General features: G+C 39.2%; 1 protein-coding gene across 11 annotated transcripts in view; it reads left to right on the top strand.

Moving 5' to 3' along the window:
* Positions 1 to 26344, top strand: part of rbfox2 (RNA binding fox-1 homolog 2) — a 62486-nt gene that overhangs the window by 31760 nt on the left and 4382 nt on the right. For 2 of the 11 annotated variants that reach the window (XM_026933255.3, XM_026933265.3), the window contains 8 exons: positions 2489 to 2695; positions 4466 to 4633; positions 5895 to 5948; positions 9116 to 9208; positions 17328 to 17415; positions 19401 to 19472; positions 20548 to 20698; positions 23039 to 23081. In XM_026933255.3, the coding sequence (XP_026789056.1) occupies positions 2489 to 2695; positions 4466 to 4633; positions 5895 to 5948; positions 9116 to 9208; positions 17328 to 17415; positions 19401 to 19472; positions 20548 to 20698; positions 23039 to 23081 (876 nt within the window). Of the gene's footprint in view, positions 1 to 2488; positions 2696 to 4465; positions 4634 to 5894; positions 5949 to 9115; positions 9209 to 17327; positions 17416 to 19400; positions 19473 to 20547; positions 20699 to 23038; positions 23082 to 23553; positions 23597 to 26344 lie in introns of all 11 variants that reach the window. The other 9 variants (XR_004579492.2, XM_026933256.3, XM_026933257.3 and 6 more) reach the window with 9 other exon arrangements.

Here is a 26344-nt window from a genome sequence, read left to right as displayed (position 1 = left end):
TGTGTGTGTGTGAGGGGATAGTGCCAGGTGTTGTGTGTTCGGCCTGTGTGCACTCGTTGCACTGCTGGCTTTTCCTTCTCAGCGTCATGTGGAAGAGTATGTGTTGAGGCCATTTGCTCTTAATTATGCATGAGCTCCTCATGAATATTTAAAAGATGCCTGAAAATCCTCTTGTCACTACAGAGGTCTGGGGCAAGATGGAGAGATGATGATGGAGTGAAAGGAAATGGAAAGAGAGAGAGGCCACGTTTTCAGCAAAGAGGAAAATTTTGATATTTAGAGTGTCCATTAAACATATTTGAACAACATGTTAGCAGATTTAGTGTGTCAAGTGCTTCAGTTGGAATTTTCTGCCATTGCAAAGAATTCTAATGACGATAAGTTACATTGGTAGGAACACACAGTGGTTAAGATTCTGTTCTAGCAATCACAAGGTTGTGAGTTTAAATCCCAGGAAAGGCCCTTATTCTGTATGCCATGTGTGAAAGCAGCCATAATCCTTTCCTCTATTGATTACATTTGAGCTCCCTCACTTTGGTTCGTGAGAATGTCAAGCAGAGCTGAGCTCACTGCTCTAATTTGAGGAAAATAACTTCTAGCATGGTTTAGTGGTAGTGATGTAATGCAATTTGACACTTATTTATAGGGAAAAGCTTTCATTTCAAAACTGTCGAATATTTTCCTCAGGCGAGGCAGCTGTGCTCATTAAAGCATGTTCATTTTGCTAGTTTTGAGGCTTAATTCTATTTTGTATCTTAGACGGAAAAGAATCAGATGAAATTTTAATATTAGGGATGCACACTAGTATTGACGTTGGTCTGATACCGTGCTCATTTAGTCGTACTTGTACTCATAAAAAATGCGCAGATACAAAATCTGATACGAGGTGACACTATGTGACGTAAGTATGTTGCTCTTGATGATCAGCAACTCTCGGTATTTGACAACAAGGGATTTAAGCACAATGAAAACAACAAGATGTTTTATTTACAGCTGTGCAGAAGTGCTTTTTCGAAGCGAAACAACTGCAGCTCCACTCGATCCAAGCTAGCTAATGTAGCTAGCGAATGCACTTTATTTAAATCACCTAGCTAACATTTTAAAGAACGAGTCTAAGCGCACATGTGCTTTTCATGGCCACTGTTCAAACTGGACAAACATAAACACACATAATTAGGCTTGTGCGATATAAGAATATCATCGTCTCTACACTATATTACATTTCCACAATATCCAGTGACGTTTACTCTGATTATATTATATTACTAGACCTGCCCATCTTTTTAAGCATTTTGTGCAGGAGCTCCTTTATTTAACGTCAGAGTATGCTAGTACGAGTTTCACTAAAAAAAACACCAAAAAACCAATCTTATTCTCCCCAATTAAATGGGAGATAAGCCAATCGACAAATTAATATGGAATGATTTGCGCCGGTGATTTGAACGCTCCGATAATAACTGACACTACCTGGAAGCCCCGCCCCCTCCCTCTCCCATCTCACTTGCTTTGTCTAGACTCACAAGGAGTCCTTGCTTTCAAGGTAAATGGAGATCTATCACCATAAGTATATAGCTAGTATCAGTTAACTATATTTATTAGGAATGCCACTGAAAAAGTAGAAAATGGCTAAAAACAGCAAAGAGAATAAAGGACAAAGATTTTGACTTAAAAAGATTAAACAGGCCCACAATGACTACGACTAATGTTAATGGTCCTGGTAATTAGAACATGTTAAAGTACACTGCTTTTCTTCTTTTTTTGCTCTCCTGCGCCGGTCAGCACTCAGACTTGTTCAAACACTTCATGCAGTGGAACAATAGTGAGAATGTCACAGTTTTTGTAGTTGCCTCTGCCAGCAAGCAGTTCCTGACTTCAGAGCTGATAATATTATTGTACCCTCCCCTACTCTCCTTAAACCTGAAATGTGGGAAGTGCTCGTAGGCTGGAGTTTCTGGAAGATTAAACCGGTCATCACAATTTAAATGGTAAATTTAAATGGTAAAATATGAGCAGGGCAAAAATCAATATCGCACACGATGTACAATCCGGGAGTTAATGTGTGTTTGTGCCTTGATAGAGCTGATGAGATCCGTGATCCTTTTGGTTTCTTAAATTTAATTTGATATTCATATGGAAGTGTGGTTAAAGTGGCGGGGGTGAGATGAGAGTGCTAAACGCATGGCGATGGAGTGACACGTGAGGGTGGGAGGGGAAGAAACGCAAAAGCTTTGGCTCAGACACTTCCTCCACCAGAAGCTTTTCTGCAATCATTAAGCGATTGCTTGAGTGCATTCTGTCTCTCACACACACATCACTTTCCATGCTTTTGATCTGTCGCACTCTTCTATCAGTTCTCGGTTGTCTCTTCCATTTCCTTCCCCCCTCCCCCTGCTTTACACTATTCTGTGGAGTGGAGTCCAGCCAGCCAGTCAATTAACCCCACATGATCTCTCTTGTTTTTCTTTCCTTCTCTCTTTCTCTCTGTTAGGGTTCTCAGGACGCGATGGGGGCTCAGGAAGGCCTCGTCCCCCCACCGTACTCGTCCTTCCCCCCTCCTCCCCCTCCACCGCCCCAGAACGGCTTGCCGCTGGACTTTGGAGGCAGCGGTATTTACCCCGCAGGGGGCCAGGGGCAAGTGGAGGCGCCGGCAGGGATCACTAACCCCCCATCTGCCCCCAACACTCTCAACACACAAGTGAGTGTTATCATGTGAGCTCGGAGCATATGGTGAAGTAGGGGGCTGTTTGGATAGCTGCCCCTTCACAAGTGGCCCAGTTGGGGGGGTAGGATGGGGATGGGGGGTGGTTGATTGGCCTTTTTACACCTGTTGGAGAACATCAGTCTCAGTAGACAAAGAAGTCGCCGTTTTAGCATACCGCCCAATAAGCATTCTTATTTTAATACAGCTAACTTGCCTTACTTAATCTCATAACAGAAAAATATTAATATTGATAAAACTGTTGTTGCTCTATTGCTATTTCTAATGCACACATGCTTGCTAGCTAGTTTTATTGCTCTCGTAAGGGCAGTTGCATTGTTTCAGCGACAGATTGATGCTTATTTTATTGATCCTGCAAGAGGAATTGCATTATTGTAGCACACACACAGTATGGTGCATAAGTACAGGACAATATAATCAAAGAAAAGAACTGGATGAATGTGCCAGTAATATGGTTATATATCATCATAATTGCTTAATTGCTTTTAGATTTATTTTTTATTTTTATTTATTTTTTTTTTTGCAGTTTATACCACGGTGTTGTTGAATTCTCAATTCTGATTGGTCAGTTATTGTTCTATAATAGCAACTCTGACGATAGTACTGACTACAAGGTTCATATTAATGCTCACTGTAATGCATTATTGTTTCTATAGTAACAGCTAATTCACAGGGTCCTCTTAACGCTTGTTTTGGAAGGAGTCTCCAGTTCCAGAGCGTTGTAAACGCATGTTGGTGTTTAACGAAAAACATTTAAATGTTGATATGGTGACATTTTCTGTAAGGAGACATTTAACATTTATGGAAGGAGTCTCCAGTGTCAGCACTTTGTATGTTTTTTAGCCAAAGGAATGTCTTCAGGAAAGAGCAGTTTGTGAGTTCTGCTTTCTTGCTAACATGACAAGAAAAGCTGGTGAGGGAATATTGTGCTTATAGCTGCTCTAACATAAGCGACTAAAGGAACTAACTTGCTTAGTGAGCCTTCCACAACATTTAACGTGACTATAAATGGATGAAAAGTATGACAGGTTGTTTCTTAATGATTAATGATCTAATTTCTGTGGTATAAGAGTAATTATACACTTTGGCATGTTCTGTTATTGGAAAATAATCAACTTTGAGATGGCAACGGTAACTCGGCTTCGTGTCTAGACACATCACACACACTAGTGATTATTTTCCTGCTACAGCGCTCTCCATCATGTTTTCTTTAACTTGCAGGCTCATGATTTAGTGTTGAAAGAGTCCTGTGACCTTAATGTGAACTTAATGTGGGAATGTCCCAGCTTTTCAATTCAGGCTGCCGAGATGCAATTATGGAACAATTCTTCTTGATTTTTAATTCATTCAACCTCCTTTTTTTTTCCTTCACGTGTAACTATTTTCTGCTTTGAAAGCACAGTACTATTATTTTCATCCATTAAAATGTCTCGTTTTTCACCTGTGGACATTCTGTAATTCAGGCCAATTCATTTTATGCATTAATGCAGAATATTTCAAGAGAGTAACATGATGTGAATGTAAGAATTGATTTTTTTTTTCTCATCGGTAATGTTTGCTCTGGTTGGGTGAACAGAATTATGGGATAGTAATACTACGTTAAACTTTCTTTTGATGCATTTATCGAATGGGACAGACAATATCCCACAATACAGGAATGTTAATGATATTGCTAATGCAAGTGTCCATTTTGATGTGTTAAGATAACACAATGTTTTTTTTCCCCTCTCTCTCTCTTTCCTCCAGCAGTTATCAGACGGCTCCCCCCAGACCGAGGGCCAGTGTGTGTCCGGCAGCGGTTCAGGAGTGTCTGGGACCGAAGACTCCGCAGACGGGAAAGTGACCCCGAAACGTCTCCACGTCTCCAACATCCCATTCCGCTTCCGAGACCCCGACCTGCGCCAGATGTTTGGGGTACGATCTTCCTCCCTTCTCTCCATCATAGCTTTTTACCACAGATGAAATGCTTGTGTCTAATGTTGAAGCGTTCTGCGCTTTTCCAGTCGGTATTTCCACCAAAACAATTTGGTAATGAACCGAGAGCAGGAGAAGGAGCTTTGTGGCTCAGTGACAACAGTTTGAACCGCTGTTCAGAGAGGCATAAACAGTGCAGGTGTAAGAATTATTGTTGATAAATGAGCAAAATTAATATCCCAGTGATCAGTCAGTGGTCTGTAGACGACGCATCTGTTTTAGACCTCTTTGCTTATATATCAGAACATTCTCTGTGCTGAAGGATTTGACATTGCATAGTAAAATACGTTCCTAAATGCAGAAATAATACTTAAAATCATTCTGTGTTGTTATAATTTTTGCAGCTTGCGTTATGGGCAACTCCCACAACAATTACGTAATGCTTTGGCTTTCAAACCAGTGGAAATGTGAGTCATTTCCTAAAAAGGTTCGAAACATCACCATGACTGTGTCGATGGAAAAAAAGGTTTACCTAACACGGCTTTTGTTTCAGGGTGCATAGGACGTTTCTGGCGCAGTAAGCAGAAATTGAAAGGACAAAGAGAGGGGTTAATGCAGTGAGCCCTGAACAACACTGCCCCCTTCTGCTGAGTAGTCCTGAATAGAATTAATAAAAAAAAAAATATTTAAAAAAAAAAATAAAATACTGAAATAAAGAAATTAAAGGTAGTCAAAAATAATAATAAATAATGCAATAAATAATAGCAGCAACAGAAAGAAGAAAATAATAACAATCTAAAATATAATTATAATAAAAAAGAATAAACATTCAAAAATTAAGATTAAAAAGTAATAAACGTGTGCAAAATAGAATCATTTAAAATATTTTAAAGCAATATTAAAGTAAGAAAAAAGGCGTAAATACATAATAAAAATTGAAATATTTTAAAACACATAGAAGTAATACAACTGTAAATAAATAACAAAAAGGTGTATGAAAAAAGCTAAAAGATAAAGTAATAAAATTAACATAAAAATAACATGCCAGTAAAAGTAAGGCATATAACAAAAGCTAGTTTTTAGTGAAAAACAGCTGTTAAACCCATGCTCCTGCAGCATGAAGAATCTGTAATACTCTATTCATGCTGTATGTAATTGAGCGAGACTGCTGTTGCTTAGCAGTTGACCTCAGACCACGTATCAGTCTGCCATTCACTGAGGCACAGATTCTGATCTCTCTGCATTTCTTTCTCCCTCACAGCAATTCGGGAAGATCCTGGATGTGGAGATCATTTTCAATGAGAGAGGCTCTAAGGTACGAGACCCACGCAGTGATTATTTTACACCGCCTGAGCTCGTTATGTAAAAACACCACACAGAGTTTAAATTTGCAGCTCACTCTTTTACGTCATGCGCAGGCCATGCACGACTACCTCTGAAACTGAACCCAAACTCCCACTCTCTCTGTCTAAAACACAGACACACACACGCACACACTCACAGACCTTTTACCAAACAGGCTCAGTATAGTTTTGCTTTCCTTTTTTGTCAGCAGCCATGTGACATGATGATTACTGCCTAATCTTTTAGGCTTAAAATATTAGTGTGATATGATCTTAAAAAAAATAGAGGGAAAAAATACACACACACACATATATATATATATATATATATATATATATATATATATATATATATATATATATATATATATATATATATATAAACAAAATGTCTGTTTTTAATTTTTTTTAAATATATTTTCAGCGAAATGTTTGGGAAGGTTTCTTAAATATGTTCAGCTCCATCTTTATAATATTTTTTCAAAATTTCAGCTAGAATCTCATAATTCCCAGGTCTCTATATTGGGACGCATCTAATTCCAAGTGGTCAAAAATGTAATCAGTTTTAGTAGGTAGGTTTGACTGTAACCATGGTAACAAGCATTAAAAAACAATTTAGGCCAGGCCACTTTGGTGTCACTTTTTTGTGTATGAAAATATGCTGCTTAGGGCTGGGTGATATGACGATTATTAATATCCGTGTCACAGCACGTTTTCTGTGGAAATATCCTGGATATCCTGATACTACAAACAAACTGACTAGAAGCTGCTGTTATTTCTGAGTTAAAAATAAATAAATAAATGAATAAATAAATATTATTTTTAAAAAAGAAATCCGTAATATATAATATATTATAAATTTTTTGATATTAGCAGTTTTTTTTAATTTTAATAAAAATCTATTTTGTAGACATTAAATAAATCCTGTAATATTTTTAAAATGCAGTGCTGCTGTATTTCTGGTGGTTTGTGAGCAATATTGTGATACATATCACGTATCTTAGAAATGCCTTTGAGAATTATGATACAATATTTTTGTCATATCGCCTGCCCCTAGTTGCAATTTATAATAATTTGAATCATGCTACAGTTTATTTAATTATGCATGTTATTATTTATAGGCTGCAGTCCATGGATATATTTTAAGTAAATGTAACAAGCGGGATGCAATCGAATTACAGTAGTGTATTGACATGCATGGAGCTCAGATTGACTGAAAAATAATTTCAAGTTTGATATTTCCATATCATTCCGTTATAACAAAGCAAAACATTTGAAAGACAAAAAGGGGGGGGTTAAGCAAAATAACACGCAAAGAAGGCTTTCGATATTAGCTCAAATAGCACTCTGCTTTGTATCTGCTATCAGAGCTATTTACCGTATTGAGCGTTATCTTTTACACACCATAATCTATTATCAGTGCTAGTCATCGGTAATGTAATATATATCCGATTACAGTAACTTCTGCTTCAGCGCTGTCTTACTGCACACAGGCAGGAGAAATCGCTTCATTAGATTAGTTCAACTGTGCGTGAGGAAGCGGAATGAGATGTATCGACCGTCTCTTACGGAAGAATTCCTCTAGCTAAATGGAGCAGTCGTCCAGGTTTTGTTGTACAAAACCTCTGCTGATGGAGCCAAATTACGGAGAGTGGAGAGCAAGTCTGCGTATCGGACTTTACTCCGCGTGGGTGCGTGAGGGATCCTGAAACAAAGTGCGGCACAACCTTCTGATGGACAAACTGCCGGAGAGAGAGAGATAGAGACAGAGTGTTTTAAAGATTAGCTTGTGTTAATGGCTGTTTAAGTGCTCTGTTATACAGGAATATCTGACGCATTAATAAGCTGGTGTGCTGGCAATAAGACTGCACGTGAAATCCTCGGATCGCTCTTAATAGTCAGGTCTAACTGATACTTACATTTCAAGGCACTAACAATGATATTTACTGGTGTATAGTAATTTTATAGACAGTGTGAGACTTTTACTGGGATTTTAAATACTTAAATCTGAATACTTTAAGTTGTCAGTGACTTTACAAACATGCCTCAAATATTTTGAAGAATAACCTATAAGGCGAAAGAATGAAATGTCAGCCTTGTCAATGAAAAATAAGCTATGAGCCCAAGTACAAAAAATTTTAATCTACCACACGGCCATGTGACCTCTGTAGTCTGTGACGGACTGTAGAAAATAAAATGTATACAATTTTTATTTTATTACATAAAGGCTATTAACTTTTAGATATTTATAATATATACCTAAATTAAAAAGTAAAACACTGTGGTTGTGCTGATATCTTAAGTTATATTTAATACCTCTTACACCACTGCAATATGCAGACAGTTAATATTTTTTATTTATTAAAGAGCAACATGTCCATTTTATCCATTTAAAGTTACACTGAATGTTGTGGAATGTCTGCAAAACCAGTTCCTTCGATCAGTTATGTTATAGCAGCTATAAACATTGTTTCATCACCAGCTTCTCTTTTTTTTTTTTTTTTTTTTTTTTGTATCTCGCACGAAGCACATATGACAAAAAAAAAACATAGCTTGTCCTGCTACAGAGAAACCACTAAACGCGAACTCCCGTCCCCGCACTGACACTGGAGACTCATTCCAAAAATGTTACATAACACCTCCTCAGAGAAAACTTCCTCATATCAACAATCACACACGAATTTTAATCCGTTTAGGTACAGCATCCACGATACATGTCGCTTTGTAAGTTGTTACTATAGAAACAGTAATGTATTAGAGCAAGTGCATTAATAAAAAGCTGTGAACATTAATCAACACCTTCCGACCAATCACAACAGCTCTGTTATAATACCTGACTATTGAATATGTGCATTTTTATATATTTACATTTCAGGTTACTTGATAGATTGAAGATTCTGTTATATTTTGTGTCTTTTCTTTGTTAATACATACAGCTTAAAGTGTATACGTTTATAATAGATGATAAATTACACATTCCTCCCCGTTCTGGCTTCATAATCAGTCCATCTCTCTGGTGCGATGCAAGTTGTTTTTCATCTGTCGTCTCCTGTTGATGGATTTTGGGAACAGTGTTCTGGAAGACGGCGTCCCTCTCTGATCGTTGTGTCTTATTGATGCTGTCACTGTCGTCCCTCAGGGCTTCGGCTTCGTGACGTTTGAGAACAGCGCGGACGCTGAGAAAGCCCGCGAGAGGCTGCACGGGACGATAGTGGAGGGCAGGAAGATAGAGGTGAGCTTTATATTTGTCTCGATGATCCTCACATCTTTGGCACCATTGACCGATTGTGCTTCTCTAGTCCAGCTGTGTGCATGTGTGTGTATGGGTGTGGGTGTACATGTGCTCTGGTCTGGATGGATGGGTGAAGCATGTCTGGAGAGTCTTTGGCATGTTGACTTCAGAAAACAGCTGCATGGTGGAATAAGTTGGACATGTTTTTAGGAATGTGTTGGGTCCTGCCTGCTCGGTTTGGTCTCCACTGCTGCTGGGCTGGAATGATCTCCGTTATGAAGCATGCACGCAGACATGTGCTGATAATCAGTCACCGTGAGTGCGTCACAGTCCCAAATGGACTGACAATATTCTACACACTGAAAGTGCTTCTAAGATAAAGACAGCTTAAGTATAGCCATCCTTTAATTTGGACAAATTTGAAGTCTGCATCGCATGCATGCTTCACCAAACCCCATAATTTTGTTAAAACAGAACTGTAGCTGAATGAGATGCTGCGTACGTTTATTTATGGTTAAAGAAACAGTTCAGCCAGAAATTATGTGTATAATTTGACTTTTGCTCTAAACGTAGTCGATCAGCCAAGACACGTTTGGTATCTAAAGTTAGCATCTTTACCTTTGCACTTGAGCTGCAAGGATAATAGCCAAGTAGTATGGCTAAGTATTGGCTAGTCTCTGTTAATGCACTAGTTAATTCATGCACTAGCTAATAACTAGCTAATTAGTTGGCCATCTATTATTATATTAGATTATTATTACATTAGATTAGCTACCATTTTTTAGTCTAGTTACTTTTTGGGCAACTGAAACTAGCTAGCTAGTAATACTATTTGTATATAAAACAGAATATATCTGTATTTACCATTTTATGTAAACCAATCAAACTGGAACTATTTTATCATCCGAAACATCAAAAATGAAACTTTGTGACACAAATCGTACCTGAATCAGAAACCAAACTATGAGCCGAGAAACAAAGTGAATCTTGCTTCAATATGGCTGCTAATATTGTTATTTTTTTTAGCTTTGCGATAGATATTTGCCCGTCTTTGTAGATAATAGTGTCAAACTGCTTATATTAGAAAGTACATAAGCAAGTCGGATTTGGGAAGTAACAAAGTGCAATTACTTTATTAGCCAAGACATGTTTGATATTTAAAGTTAACTTAATTAGTTTTACACATAGGCTAGTAAAGCTAATGTAGCTACCAGATATTAGAAGCTTATCGTTAGCAAAGTTCAGTTACTTAAGGTTACAGTTACTGAAGTTTTTCTTTCATCTACTACCTTTGTATGTACAGTGTTGTATTTTTGAGGCAGTTTGTGTTGTGACAGCTAGCGATTAGTATTCAAGTAGTTTGTATCATCAGAGTTGTTATCATGCTAGCTACCACTTGAGAGAGTACTCATAAAGCTTTTGTTAGTTAGCCATATCGAATACCAAACTGGTAGCTTCCAGTAAGACTTCACTACATTATCCTTGTAGCTTCTTTAGACACTAAACATGTCATGGATGATCGACCGCATACAGATTAAGGGGAGAAATTGCGTTTCATTTTTAGCTGCCCAACATAGGCTAAGCTATTTTAAATAGAATAAAAATGATGAAATTATCAGCACATGGCTACTTGCACGGTCTGCTTTCTTTGAGCATGCTGAAGAATGTTTGTTTTAGCCAATCATGTTTCTCGATTTGAGCCGTTTCCTGCTCTCTGCTTGTCACGGCACTGATTTTTTTTTTTTAATACCTGCTGTGAGTGAGTGTGTCTGTTCTTTTTTTTTTTTTTTTTTTTTTTTTTTTTTAATCATTTATTTTTACTTTAACTAGCGGTATATGCCACTGATTCTGAAAGCTCATGAATGTACATGATGATTCCTGTTCACTGTCGCAGGCAGTGCCATAACGCTGGTTGGTTCTTCATTTTGCTTGTTTTGACTCTTCTTTTGTGGAATTACCTAGAGGGTCGTCTCTTGCTTGAAGTGTGTAATTCTTTCTCCGTCTTAGTGACCTTTTAACGCATGTAGACTGTGTGTGCGTGCGTGTGTGTGTGTGTGTGGAAACGGATTCTTTTCCTCTCCTCTTCATAGACTCTCATGATTTTAGGTTGTTCACACGAGACGTCAGCACTTAGGAGTGTATCGGCCTTTTTTCTTTTGAGATCACCAGAATGTTCTGCATGGTGTATTTTTCCGAGGCTGTGTGTAGTCTTGTGTTTGGGGCACTGGGAGAGGGGGAGGTACTTTAGTGATGGCGGCTGAATCTGTCGTTTGTCTTTTAGAAGTGGTGTAGACGTTGTTTTTTTAAGTGCATGATGCCTGGAGGACTCTCTCTAGCTCCCCCTAGTGTCCATGGCTGCTTGTGTTGGCTGTAGCTGGCATGGGTCTCAGACACTCCCTCCCTCATCCCCCCCCTCCTGTCCACCCTCTCTCCCTTAGCCATCCATCATACCCTACCCACGCGGCTCATGGGGAGAGGCCATGCTCGCGTCGGAGCTGGGTTTTGTTTTTGCATGACTTTTTATCTTCCTGCTGATTGCTCCAGTAGAAAGTAGTAGAGCCGAAGTTTCATTTTGTTAGATGTTTTCCTGAACAAATAATCAATTCTGTGGAAAAAAAAGGGCTTTAAACTTTGGGTTTATGATTTATTTATGAACAATGGCATGTCCTCTTTTTGATTGAACATTGCATTTTGTGGCAGTATTTTCCATCGTTTTTTGTTTATTTGTGTAAATGTTTAGGGGAGGGTTCAAGAGAGAGGATTAGAGACAGCTAAAATCTTCTTATATCTGCCCTTTTTCTCTCTCTCTTCCCCTCTTTCTTTTTTTCTTTCTCATTCCCTGTCTTCCTTTCATAGCTCTTTTCCACAGATTAGGTGCCTATCTTAAGTGGATCTGTATTGTATTTTTTCCACCGTGAATCAGTGCTCAAAGGAAACAAGCATTTTACCGTAAATTGTGAACAAAGTAAACAGGAGCTACATTGATTATGCTAACGCTAACAAATTGTCCTTTAAGCACTTACACTCACCTCAGAGGGCAGACCAAAGACTAAATCACATTTAAATAAGAAAAGATGCTAAACACAAAAAGTCACTTCTTGGTTAATTCATGGTTAATAAAATGGTGGTCTTTAACCCTGAAAAAGCCTTGATAGCATGAGTCAGTAGAAAGTACAGGCTGAGCATTTAATAATGCAAATAATGGAGTGGCTTCAAATTATTAATTAACTATAATTAATCTTTTGCCTGTAAATGACAAGCAATTAAGAAAACACAGCAAATGCTGTGGTAAATGATTCTGGAGAGAATGTTGTCGTAAAGGTTATCTAGCTAGTTAGCATGTATTCACTGTTTTCTTAATTGCTGGTCATTTACCTTAAAACAAAAACTAGCTAACTAGCTAGCTAACATCTAGGACAGTATTCAAACAGTATTCATTGCAAATGCTGTGGTAAATGTTAGCTAGCTGGTTAGCTAGTTTTTGTTTTAATGTAAATAACAAGCAATTAGGAAAACAGCAAAAACTAGCTAGCTAACATGCTGTGGTAAATGATTTTGGAGGGAACATTGTGCAAAATGCTAACAAGAAAACAAGCTAGAAAACAGAGAAACAGTTAGCTAGAAAACTAGCTAAATAGCTTGATAACCTTTACCAAAGTGTTCCCTGTGGTAAATTATTTTTAAGGAATGCTATGTTTCCTAGCTAGGTTTTCTGTTTACTAGCTAGCTAACACTTACCAAAATGACATTACACTGTGACAGGACATAATTGTCTGATATTTTTTTCCAGAGAATGCTGAGACAAATTTGTTGTTATTGTATTAGTTCTTACAAAGGTACCAGCACCTTGTCAGTGGAAAAGGTGCAACACAGTCTCTTTCTTTGTCTATCTATCTATCCCTCCCTCTCTCTTTGTCTCTCTCTCTCTCTCATACCCTGCTCCAGCGTTTTTCCTGTTTTCCCATCTATACCCCTGTTTAAGCCTCAGCTGTCACCTTCTGCACTCGTCCCTTGAATGATGTCATTTTGCTTTCACCTGCTGCTCATAAATATTTGTTAGCTGCATTCATCTTTCTGTTTTCATCACTAGATTCACCCATAGAGTCATCAGTAGAGTCTTCCTTCCACCTCCCTTTCTGACTCGAGGCTGCTGTGTTCATGCATTTAGAACATGTATTTATGTGAAAGCACTGAATTATTTAGCGAAGCTAGCTCTTCAAACGCTTTAGTCACTTCATCCTGTAAACGAGACTAACACACTGCCTGTTTGTTTCTTAGCCTCCCCGCTTTTAAAACCTCAGACGGTGACCTGAAATGCAGTCATTCTAAAACGTTTACCCATCTGCCATTAGTTTATTCCTTAAGTTTGTGCTTCTTTTGCTTCCCTGAGTTTTCCTTCCTATCCCAAAATTCATTCTCTCTCTTTCTCTCTCTCTCTCTCTCTCTCTCTCTCCCTCTCTCTCTCTCTCAGACCTAATTGTTCTCTCATTATTTGTTGTATTAGGCATTTTTTTCCTTTGGCCATTAGCCTACTCTGTTCATATTAAATTTTTTTTATCCTAAAATTTTTTTCTTTCTGTTTCCCTGACGACTTCTGTGTTGTTGTTGTTATTGTTATCGTTGTCAGTCTCCACGGTAACCGCTCGCGTGTCGTCATGCCGTTTCCTGGCACATGGTAAGTGTGTGTATGTACGGCTTCATTCCTGAACCACCCCACAAACTCCAAACTCAACCTCCTCCCCTCACACACACCCCCATTCCCCCTCACCACCTGCTAAAACCCACCTGACCTTCTCTGTGGTCTTTCGCTGTAGTTAGGGTTTTTACACCCACACGGTGTGCTTCATCACGCAAAGGTCCACCACAAAGTAATAATTTGGCACTCAGTCAGCAAAATCAGCTCCATCCCACTCTGTAAAACAGCTGATGTGGGATTGAGGGAGTTTCAGGGGGGAGGTGTAATAACGCTAACTGCCAGTAAACATGTGCGTAACTACAGTGATAATGCTTATGATACAAGTTTACAGTGACAAAGATTTGCCCATGGAAATAGTAAAGGTTTGGACTGCATGAAAATGGATAGATTAACTATTATTCATCACAAATATTCAGCCAAAATGGAAAGCAACCTTTTCTTTCACATTCCTTCAAATATGTAAATCTTTAGTTAAGGAATAAAACGCGACAGTTATAGGAAAATGATGTCACCGGGCGGTGTGTCGCCGTTACCACCCCAATTTATTTTCCAATAACAGCACGTCTTGAAGTGTTTTATTCCTCTTATACCACAGCGAGCTGCCTGTGGTACTGATCATTTATTTATTAAAGAGCTACACATTGTACCTTTTTATCCGTTTATAGATACAGTTAATTATGTGTAACGTCCGCAAGTTAGTTCCAGTTATCACTTACACTATTATAGTAGCTATAATAAACAGTCGTTCCTGCACTTTTTCTTAAAGATAATGATTACAAAAAAAAAACACAGCTTGCCATGGTTACCAAGAAAACGGAAAGCACGAAGTTCTCTGCTAAGAAGGCTTTCCCATGGCGAAAAATGTACTGACTGTTACATAGTGCTGACACTGGAGGCTCCTTCCACACACGTTAAACATTTCCTTAAAGAAAACATCACCATATCAACGATCATATGTTTATTTTTGTTAAATCACAACATGTTTTAGTCTCTTTATTGTTAAACGTGGATTATGGGGCATGCCCATCATGCAAGTCCCTGTGTTTGTTGTTACTATAGAAACGATAACATCATATTATTATTTAGAGCAATAATACTGTCAGAGCTGCTGTTATAGAAAGTTAATCAACACTTTCTGACTAATCAGATTTGAGAAGTCAACACTGCTGTGGTATAATGTCAGTAATGTACTTTTTTTTTTTTTTTTTTTTTTTCTCTTAGCATGGTATACTATTATACTAGCATGCTGTAGCATATATAATAGACATCCAGCTTATCAGTAGTAGTATGAAACACTGTTTATAACCTAATGGCTGAATTTTGCATTTTATTAATACGAAGGTTATGTTTTCCAAGTGCACAAAGTGTACAAAGAACCCCTTTAAAGTGTCATAAATCCAGTTATGTAACTGTTCAGCTGTCTAGCTTAAACGTGGGTCGCTGTTAAAAAGCGCAGCTCGGTTTTAGTAACCGCTGCAGCAGCTATTTGCGATGAACTCAGTGGGCGTCGTGCCATCATGTCTTCCACATTCGCACGTTAGCCGCCTCTCTGAGTCGAGTCCTGCTGCGATGTTTTATTCAACAGAGTGGAAGATCGCGAACAAAAAGAGGAATCTTTATTAAATTACAGCCATGTCTCACGTCTCGACCACCCGCCAAGGACCACAGGCTACTGACAGAAATGATGTGCTCTGCTCCTCCTCCTACTCCATCTCCCCCTTCCTCCCTCCCTCCCTCTCTCCATCTCTTTCTCTCTGTCTCACTCGCATCACCATTAACACATAATCACTCCTCCCCCGCACTGACACGGCTGATGAGATTCTTCCAATAAATTCTTTCATCCCCCGCCCGCCCTGTCCATTTCTTCCCTCCGTCTCTCCATCCGTCCGTCTGTCCATCCTGTATGTTCTAATGAGCTCTACACATCAGCGAGTCGATTCCTCCCCAAAGACACATTTGGGATGTTTTTACCCATCATCCATCTGCCCAACTCTGCCAACCGAGGAGCCGGTGAAGATATTGATTATTGTGTAGGATGAGAGTTGTGTACTCCCCTCCCCCCTCTATACACACACACACACACACACACACACACACACACACATATATACACACACACACACACTCTCTTGTCTCTCTTTCTCTCTCTCAGTGAAATTGTCTCTCAGGCGATATTGCTCCCCTTATATTCACAGAGGGGTGATTTCTGTTTTGTTTTTTGGCTAAACCCAGAGCTTGTGTTTTGATCGTGTGTGTGTGTGTGTGTGTGTGCGCGCGTGTGTGTGTGCGTGTGTGTGATGACGGTGTTTGCATATTGGTCTTTGGTGTGTGACGGATCAGTGTCAATGCCTGCCAGTGTTTGGCCTTCATGATTTGATTTGTTGTGTCATGTGGCATATGCATCTCTCTCTCTCTCTTTCTCTTTCTTTGTCTTTCCCTTTTTCTCTCTTTTTTCCTCACCTTTTTTCCCCCTTTGTTGCTCGCTCTCAAGAACCAATCACATGCTTCCTTTCATTTGACACACTTTGGCATTATAGTTTATTTATGTATAATCTATCGCTCTTTCTCTCTATGCCTTTCTCACTCATTATTTTCTTGTTTTTCGTTTGCCCTTCTCTCTGAATGTGCACTGCGTCTCTTTTCTTTTCCCGCATCCCTTTCCCCCCCTCCTCTCTCTCCTGTTCTCTTTCTCTGTATTGAAGCGTTATGAAAGGGGGTGAGGTCTGGGCTGCGAAGTGTTTTGATTGGTCCATATGCTGCATCCGATGCTTGCTGATTGGCTGGCGTTTGCTCATTCCCGGTCGTGTACCGAAACGTAATTGGCTGAATGTGATTGCGCTGAATGGTGTGCATTTTCTGAATCTCATCATGTTTGAATCTCCGTCTCTCTCTCTCTCTCTCTCTCTTTCTCTCTCTCACTCTCTCTCCTCTCCCATTTTTTAGAGACGGAATGCACCGTTTGTTCCTTTGCTTTGATGCTGATTTATTTCTGGGTTTTTGTGTTTGTTTATTGATTCTGTGTTGGATGATCAGTGGGGATGCCATGCATGATGGGAAAATCTTTAAGCAATATAAGGGAATATCATCGAGCTCACAATTTCTTCTTAAACTCCAAATATCATCCCCAGCCCAACGAATGTCACAGGATAATAACATTTCAGTTGATTTTTGTTGCATCAGGTGCACAGCTTAGTTCATTGTTTGAAAGAGTAACTAAATACTAAAACTTTTGTGTGAAATTCCCATCAGTTCCATAACACGAACGCTCAGAAATAATTAAAACGTGTAAATTAATGAATATATATTAAATTTTAGTACATAACAGTAATGAATATGTAAATAATGCTGTTAAATGTTATGGCTCTGGAGGTGAATCAGAGCGGTTACACTGAGCTGTTCCTCTGTCTGTCTGTCGGCGGCCAGGTGAACAACGCTACAGCTCGAGTGATGACCAATAAGAAGCTGGTCAGTCCATATGCTAACGGAGAGGGACTCAGCGCTCTGCCTTATGGTAAAGTATACACGCACACACACACAAATACAATGTGCAAAAACATGCGGTTTATTTATTTAGAGGTGATAATATATACAGATTAGCTGAAGACCAAAATTCGCCCAACAAATAGACAGTGCACTGAAGGGGACAGGGGGCGTGACGTGAAAAACCGTGCTTTTTCTTCTGGTAGCATTCTTGTGAGCCAGTAGAAACCAAGTGGGTGGGACCCTGATTTTTGCCTTGCCATTTTCTTATGGTTTCTTGGTCTTAAAAAAAATCTCGTCCTCTGACACATTCTAGAGCTTTTGTGGTTCAATTCTGTATTTTTTCTGCTAAGATTTTCATCTTCGCACTGCGACACCTCTGCTCACCTAATAACAGCATTACTTGAAGCCTCGGACTGTACAGTGTGTATTTCTGTGCCATGATTGTCATATTTTGGCCACTGGAATACCAATATTATAGAAGGCTACAATATGCAAATAAGCCTGAATGTATTATTGCATGCAGAGCTGCTCCACATCAGAGTTTGAGCATTTCTCAGTGTCGTGGGCTTTACTAAAGCATAGTGGTTCAATTGACGGATGACATCCAGTGCATTAATCCAGTCACAATTTAGTAACATCTTCGGTCTGAGAAATTGAGCCTGGATAGGCAAGCATCGCTTAATTCAAAGATTTCCAACCTTTTTTGTCTGCTAAATCCCCTTCTGCCTAAATTATATGTCCCCTATATAAGTAACCCCTGGAGTTGTTTAGCAGGTTAACATTAAGTGAATCTTTGCTCGTTGAAAATGAGCTGTAAACTCATTTACAGCTTCTGTTGCTGTTTTAATCTACGTGGACTTGCCTTGTTTGATTTTGTGGTCAGGATGTCATGTTCTGTTTCAACTGGCTTCATACGTTCATGAGAAAGCTGCTTCAGTCATATCACACACTAGGGAAAGGGTTTGGGCTCTTCACTGTCCGTACACGTCAATCCAAATATTAACTATTCCTCGCTGTACTTACAGAAGGTTTCCTGCTTTGGAGCTTTTGGTATCTAACTTGACTTTGGGTGTTCCTCCTCTAGTGATTTTCTTTTACTGACACTGTGTCTGTCCATTCTGAGTAATTTTAAAGAAGTTCTAAAGTGAACACTTCTAGCCACAAAGAATGATTTAGCTAGCTTACTGTAATTTACTTTTAACTTTCTCATGACATGAACTATGAGTAATTGAATCAATTCTATCAATATCACTTTTTACTTATGAGGTTACAGTAACATGCTACAGTATTAATGATTTTTAAGTAATTTCATTTTTTACTCGTAAAAATATTGTTAAAATTTAATTTAACGTCACTGACATTTCCATCACATTCTCAAGAACCCACTCAATGCCACCACAAACGCCTAGACCCTGCCATCGCTGATAGATTGTATTCCCTATCAGTATTTCATTTTAACTAATTGGCAAAGATGTGAACGTTTTTACAAGTCGGAAACTAGCTTGCTAGTTAGCTAGTAAATGTTGAGGATTCTGCTAACACTCGGCAGTTCAGGAAGTGCGGATATCCACCTAAAGAAGTGTTCTTTAGGTGGATATCCGCAGGCTAAAAACTCTATTTCACTGAGACACTGAGCAGTTCTGAGATGAGCAACGTTTTTACGGACAATATGTTGGCCTCACATTGGCTTTTTTTAATGTAATTTTTCTGTTAATAAATATTCCCCATTTTCTTCCAGTTAAGCCAATTTCCACCCACAACAGCTACCAACTAGGAAGGGTGATTGGTTAATGTTGCTCTGATTGATGGGGGGAAGAGAATGCTATCCCTCCCACCATGGCCAGTTATGCTCTCTTGATCTCCTGGCCATGGATGGCTATGGGATTGTTGGAGATTAAAACTCGAGATCTCCTGATATGACAGTAGAGTGAATGCTTTTTCTAAAAATGTAACCGGCATTTAAAAGCAAGTTCTTTTCCCTCCTTTTTTTTTTGTCTTTCCCCTTGTCCCTAGTAGCTGGGTGGAAGCTGAGCCCTATGGTGGGAGCAATGTATGGGCCGGAACTCTACGCAGGTGAGGCGTTGGGTATGTGCTGCCTAATTACACATTATCTGTCCAGCTAATTACTAATATACTAATATAGCCATTGCTATGTATTACTCTCTCTCTCTCTCTCTCATATATATATATATATATATATATATATATATATATATATATATATGTATATGTATGTATATATATATATATATATATATATATATATATATATATATATATATATATATATATATGAGAGAGAGAGAGAGAGAGAGGTGCTTAGTTAAGCAATAAAGTCACATTTACACAGTTTCCCTTTACCCCAATGTATCATCCAAAATGTGATTGACGTCCAACATTTGCTTTAGAGCTATAAGGCTAATAAAGCTAACAGGGAGTGGCACAACCTTCTGTTCCCACATGGACACTCTAAAGATTTGCATAACTGTTTATACCTAAGACTCATATTTGCTTCAGTGGATACTTTAGATTTGTACCTAAGAACCGCTGCTGTAATCATGAAGACTGTTCATTGCATCATTCCAAGACTCATATTTAATACACACTTAGTACTGCTTACCTTTATAGTATAAGTTTTTAGAAGAAAAGATTTGTATCTTACTAACTGGTTTTACCTAGAAGAAGGTCTTATGACTCTGGTTTCTTCCTCATGTCTTCTCAGGGAGTTTTTCCTTGCCACCATCACTTATGTCTTTTTCATTAGGGATCTAAATCTACATCTGGATTTCTGTAAAGCTGCTTTGTGACAATGTCTATTGTTAAAAATTCTTTACAGATTAAATTTAATGCAAATCTCATCTCAAATTTGCTGATTCATTAGTCATGTAGCTTGAGTGCAAAACAAAAAAAAAAGAAAATGTCAGGCACCAAACTATGGCTAAAGGGAGCCTTGCGTAAATGTAATTTTTGCTGAACAGTCTCTTAATCGCAAAGATCTGATCTCATCTGACGGCTTCATCGGTTCAACACCTTCGAAATTAAACCCGTAGGCTTGACTAACTGCTACACAATTAGAATCACTGATTTTTTTCTGATTTTCTCACAACCCTTGCTCTGTTGTCAGTTTTTTTTATGAATAAACGGACTTCCTGTCTCTCAGTTCCAGGGTTTCCGTACCCCACAGCAGCGGCGGCGGCGGCAGCCACTACAGCCGCCACCTTCAGGGGCGCTCACCTGCGGGGTCGCGGCCGGCCCGTTTACGGCGCTGTGCGCGCGGCCATACCACAACCTGCCATTCCAGCATACCCAGGGTAAGACACACACACACACACACACACTTTCCCTGTAGGTTTATTAGCTTTAATTTCTACAAGTTTAGAAGGGCCAACAGTTTTCACAGTTCTCGCTATTGTAACACACACTCTAAGTGCTTCATTAGCTGAATGAGGTGTGTTACAGGATATAGATAGTGCTGTACAGGAAATCCTAACATCTTACCCTAGACCATCCACATAGCTGGTTCATAAGTGCGCTAGTAGTTACACCGACCAACTCTTTTAATTCATTCAAACTTGTGAAAACTAATTAAAGGAATCGTTTAACAAAAAAGTCCAGTGTATGCAATTTCCCATTTACCTCAAATGTAATTGATCAGCTGAGACATTTTTACAGTCTGTAAATTGTTACTTTGGTTTAGCACTAGAGCTCTAAGGTGAATGCAGCTAACAAGTAACACTACGTTCACACTAGCAAGTGACAAACCATTAAGCAGATTATTAGTTTTTATATGTGTGTGCACGAAACAGAGCCACGATTTCAGCGTGATTTTCTGAATTGTATGCAAATTAGGTATGACACACCAAAGCGACAAAGCCAAATGCTTCCTCGGACCATATGTCATGTGGTTCTGATTCTGATGTCGTATGACACGTGTGGCCTGACATTTTTTCAGTTCCCTGTTTTATGTGGTTTTCACACTGGGCACGTTTGCTGCTGTCCGAATCCGAGTGTGATAATTCCTGGCACCCCCCGCAGCGTTGGTCTGGTTTCAGACTCAGTTGATTGTGTTGAACCCTGGTGCATTTGCGTTCATCTTGGGTCATCACAGACATGCAAGGAGAACACAGCGCAACTCACCATATTTTGTTTTTAATTATTATTTTGGTGCTGTTATGCGCAGCAGTGGACCTCTTCTGTGTCCCACAACGTTCCATTGCCACTCGTGGTACATGTGTGTTGTAGAAACTAATGATGTCATCATTGGCTAAAACACATGTGAAGGTTACTTTAGTTCCTGAGCAAGTGCGGATCTGAGTACGAGTTTCACGCAAACCGTGCTCTGTTTCGGACTAAACTGCCAGTGTGAAAGCTCTCTTAGTTCCAGCTAGGAATTCGCTTAGTGCTAGTACAGCTAGCTTGCTTTGCTAGCAAAGCTAGTACAAAGTAAATCAAACAGCCATGTTTCACACTGATTAGTGCATTATTTAAATTGTGCTTAACTAATTAGCTTTAGTAGTCATATACAGCTACTGTGCTGGACAGGCCACGCCCACACGTGACAACAGTAGCTACAATTGATAAGTAGCTATGAGCGACGTATTGCTTGTTAGTGTGAACGTAGGGTAAGAAATTTCTTACCTAAATTTTTTTTGTAAATATTCACCTTGAATCGCATTGTGATTACAGTCACAAAGTGTGACTGTAATCTATAAACATGAACAAAACCTCATAACATTCTCCTGGCATAATTTTGTTATGCCTAAAAACAGACTATCGCTGCTGTTTTGTATTTACGAAAATATTTTGGGTGAGATAGACGGGCTAGGTTAGTCTTGTAGCTCTGGCGTAAAACTGAAGTAAACATAGCAGTTACATTTGAGGTAAGTGGAAAACTGTATAAAAGGGATTTTTAACCAGACTATGCATTCCCTTAACCGTTAATAATACAGATTAAAACAGGTTTTCAGTTGTGTTTTCCACGTACTTGCACTCTGATGATTTGTGCATGTTGCATGTGTTATTTTTGGGGTGCTGTGCTTTTGAAATTCAAACCAAATGCTGATCACTGAAATGACACCAAAAATGCCAGTTTCATCATCATTCTCACTATCTTTTTTTTTTTTTCCCTCCCAGAGTTGCAGCTCAGTGCTGTGTGTTAGAGTAACGACATTAATGATTGACCCTAAACCTGACTGATGAAAGTGGCATTTCACTGTGCACTGCATGTGTGTGTACTAATTTCCTCACGTCTTTTTCTCTCTCTCCCACACTGTTTTTCTTTTCCTCTGTCCATCATTCACTCATCTCCTGCCTCTCCTCACACGGCCACTCGGTGGCACTCTTTCCTCGCGTTTGCTTTTATTTCCGCTCTTTTCATCCTTTCATCTTCCTGCCTTTCCTTGTCCTCTTCTTTTTCTTTTTGCCCTGTCTCCCTCTCTCTCTCTCTCTCTCTCTCTCTCTCTCTCTCTCTCTTTCACTCTCCCTCTTTCTCCCTCTCTCTCCCTCTTTCTCTCACACCCTCTCTTTCTCACTCTTGCACTCCCTCCTTCTGTCTCTCTATCTCTGTCTCTCTTGCCTTCTCTCTCTTTCTCTCCCCCTCTCTCTCTCTCTCTCTGTCTCTCTCTCTCTCTCTCTCTCTCTCTCCCTCCCAGCGTGGTGTACCAGGATGGTTTCTATGGGCCCGCAGACCTCTATGTAAGTATCGTTCCCTCTCTCCTTCTCTCTTTCTCCTCATCCTCCTCTCTTTCTCCTTCACTCTGAGTCAGAGTGGTTTGCAGGATGTGTGACGGCGAGCGGCACGGAGTCGTCTCATTCAGAATTACACCAGATGAGCAGTTTTTTTCCTCTTAAAGAATAACTTTAGCGTGCCATGTTGCTAATTCACCAACACAAGCAAACTCTTCTATGCAATTTATTAAATGTATAAATCTGATCCTCACACTAATCGAGGTCAAACTGCAGGTGGACGAATAGACGGCTCTGTGCGTGTGTGCGAGAGTGGCATGAACCTGAGCGTCTCTGTGTATTTGTGTGTGTGTGTGTGTGTGAGTGTGTAAATGAGTGAATGAGCGCCTGCCTGTGTGTTTGTGTGTATGAGTATGTGAGTGTGTGTGTACGAGTGTGTGCGTGTCCAGGTTGACGATAGCTCTTTCTGTTCTCCCCGTAGAATAGTGTTTCAGGACTCTGTGGTTAGTAGCAGATTGCCGCAGGTAGGGTTTCTCTGACGGATAGTGTGCATCTCTCGTTCTGACTGACTGATTTATCAATTAATAAATTTGTTTGACATATTGATTGTTTGAGATTGTTAATGCGTTTCTGTTTCCCTACTAACTCACTGCAATCTGACATGGGTGAAGGGAAGGGGGAGAAAATTATCCAGCATAAGAGTTGATTTCAGCCTGCCTTTCCTCTCATGCGAGAAAAAAAAGATTATGGTCATTTCTGTGCAAAGGTCTAAAAAAAAGCAAATGTGGTGTTATTTTTATAACAAATTTTATAAAATGAAACCTTAGTTTATAGTCCCTTACCGGTAGGCATGTGCCGATATTGTATTTTTTTATTGCATTTTTTTTAGAATATGAACCTTATGATTGTGGTTATATATAAAAAAAATTACAATTTCACTCATTGGCCATAATACAAGTTCTACTGAACTGAACTGTATTGAACTGAATCATACTGACCTGATGCGTACTGAATTGAATTGAATCATATTGAGATGAATTATAATGAACCAATACGTACTGAATTGAATCGTACTGAACTGAATCATACTAAATTGGTTCCTACTGAAGTCCTACTGAGCTAAATCACATTGAACCAAAGCGTACTGAACTGATTGTAGTTTACTGAATCGTACTGTTCTGAATCATATTTAACTAAATTGTTCTGAACTCAGTTGTACTGCGCTGAATCTTATTCAGGACTCCTACTTTTGCCATAACATCTAGCTCATCACTCATGTGACGTTTGTAGATGTCTGTTAACTCATAATCGCTTGCTAGCATATCAACTTAGAGTGCATTAAAACCCAAGATGTTCATATAAACACAACTAGCTATTAATTTAACTTGCACATGCTGCCTGTCAGGTCACATGACTATTCACTGGCTGGCCATGTGAACAGGTTCTGGAAATCTACAAACACTAATTCTATAAATATTAACTAAGGAATAAAATACTTGGGGGGAAATAGGAAAATAATCACCAATGGAGACGCCGCAGAGTTACTGTTACCATCCAAAATTTTTTCCCCAATAACAGCATGCCCTGAAATGTTTTATTCCTATTATACCACAGTGATTTGCTGATGAATACAATTTTTTATTTATTAAAGAATGACACATACTTTTTATCCATTTATAGTTACATGTAATGTTGTGGAACATCCGCAAAACAAGTTAGGTCATATTATCTTGTCATGTTTCCGCGTAGTCATCATGTAGTAACATTTATTCTACCGTCATTCAGATGACATACATACCAAATAAAGCTTATGTTTTGTGAAAGTCAGTAAGGATTTTTTTTTTTCCTGGTTGTTGAACCTACACATACATCGGACAACTATAAATAAAAAAAATAATGTTCTGGACCTGAAATCAGCTTGTCCTGGGAGCTACTGATTCCTCCACCCCCTGTATTTATACTCACATTATTCTGTAGAGTTCATTTTGTGTCCTCCAGATAGTAGTGTTTCTCTTAAACGCACAGCGACGCTGCCGTATGAGCGATTATCAGCACATGCCTAATTCCATGTTTCACACTCAATCCCATTCTAGCACCATTTCCAAATCTACATCTTTCCAGATGTGTGGAGTTTTCCAGCAGAAATCAGATCTGGGTCCACCACGCTGTTAGCTCATTAGCTCATTAGCTGTAGAGAAATGATTTTGTGATTCTGACCCCTTCCCAGAATCTCCCCGTATCTCTGTCTCACTGTGGCATGCTGACTGGAGCAGTGTTGGCATGCAGGCACACTTACCGCCCTTAGATACCTGCTCTCACCTCCCTGTATCCCTCTCTCTCTCTCCCTCCCTCCTTGCCTTTCTCCTTTACCTAGCTCATCTATCTCTTGCCCTCTCTCTTGCTCTTGCTCTTGCTCTCTCTCACTCTAGCACTCCTTTTCTCTTAGCCTCTTGCTTTTCTCCCTTTTTGCTATTTATTGCTTTAGACTTTGCACTACATTCCCTTTTTTTCGTTCATTCTTTCCTATTTCCTTCGTATTCTCTCTCTCTCTCTCTCTCTCTCTCTCTCTTCTTTTCATTGTTTAAAGATTTTCTGCATTTCTTTCTTCCTTTATTTTTTTCTGTATTTTTTCCCTTTTTCTTTCCTTTCTTTTTCTTTCACTTTCTTTCTTTGTAATCTTTCTTTTTCCTGTTTTCTTTTCTCTTCTCTTCATTGCTTCTATATTTCTTTCTTTCTTTCTTTCTTTGTCTTTTCTACTTTCTTGTCCTTCCTTCTTTTCTTACTTATTTAGTTACCTTCTCTCCTTCCTTTCTTCTCTCTCTCCCTCTCTCCCTGTACCCCTGCTCTCCCCACCATCCCTGCAGGTGTGTGGTGGAATGTGGGAGTATTACTTGATTGGCTCTAGGGTAGAATGCAGTGGTGTGATTGGCAGAAATCGCTTGTTTTTTGTTTTTTGTTTTTTTGTTTTGTTTTGTTTGTTTTTGTGTTCAGTTTGGGGTGCATGCTGTCTGTATGCGTGTCTGTCTACCTGTCTGTCTGTCTACCTGTCTGTCTGTCTGTGTGGTTGTGGTGCCACGAGTGTGAATGAACGTTTCCCTTAATCTCACTGTTTCTGACTGTCTGTGTGTACTGGCACCAGTAAAATGACTTGCTCACCCTTCGTTGTGTGGAGCGTGCATTGGGGGTTTGGGGAGGGTGAGATATGGCACTCAGGCTGCACACGTAATTACGACTGATTTCAGTTTGTGTCTTCCTCATCGACAAAAAGTCAA

This window comes from Pangasianodon hypophthalmus, chromosome 2 (assembly GCF_027358585.1).
Source record: "Pangasianodon hypophthalmus isolate fPanHyp1 chromosome 2, fPanHyp1.pri, whole genome shotgun sequence".
In the NCBI taxonomy this organism is placed as follows: Eukaryota; Metazoa; Chordata; class Actinopteri; order Siluriformes; family Pangasiidae; genus Pangasianodon; species Pangasianodon hypophthalmus.
This window is presented reverse-complemented; position numbering and strand designations above follow the sequence as displayed.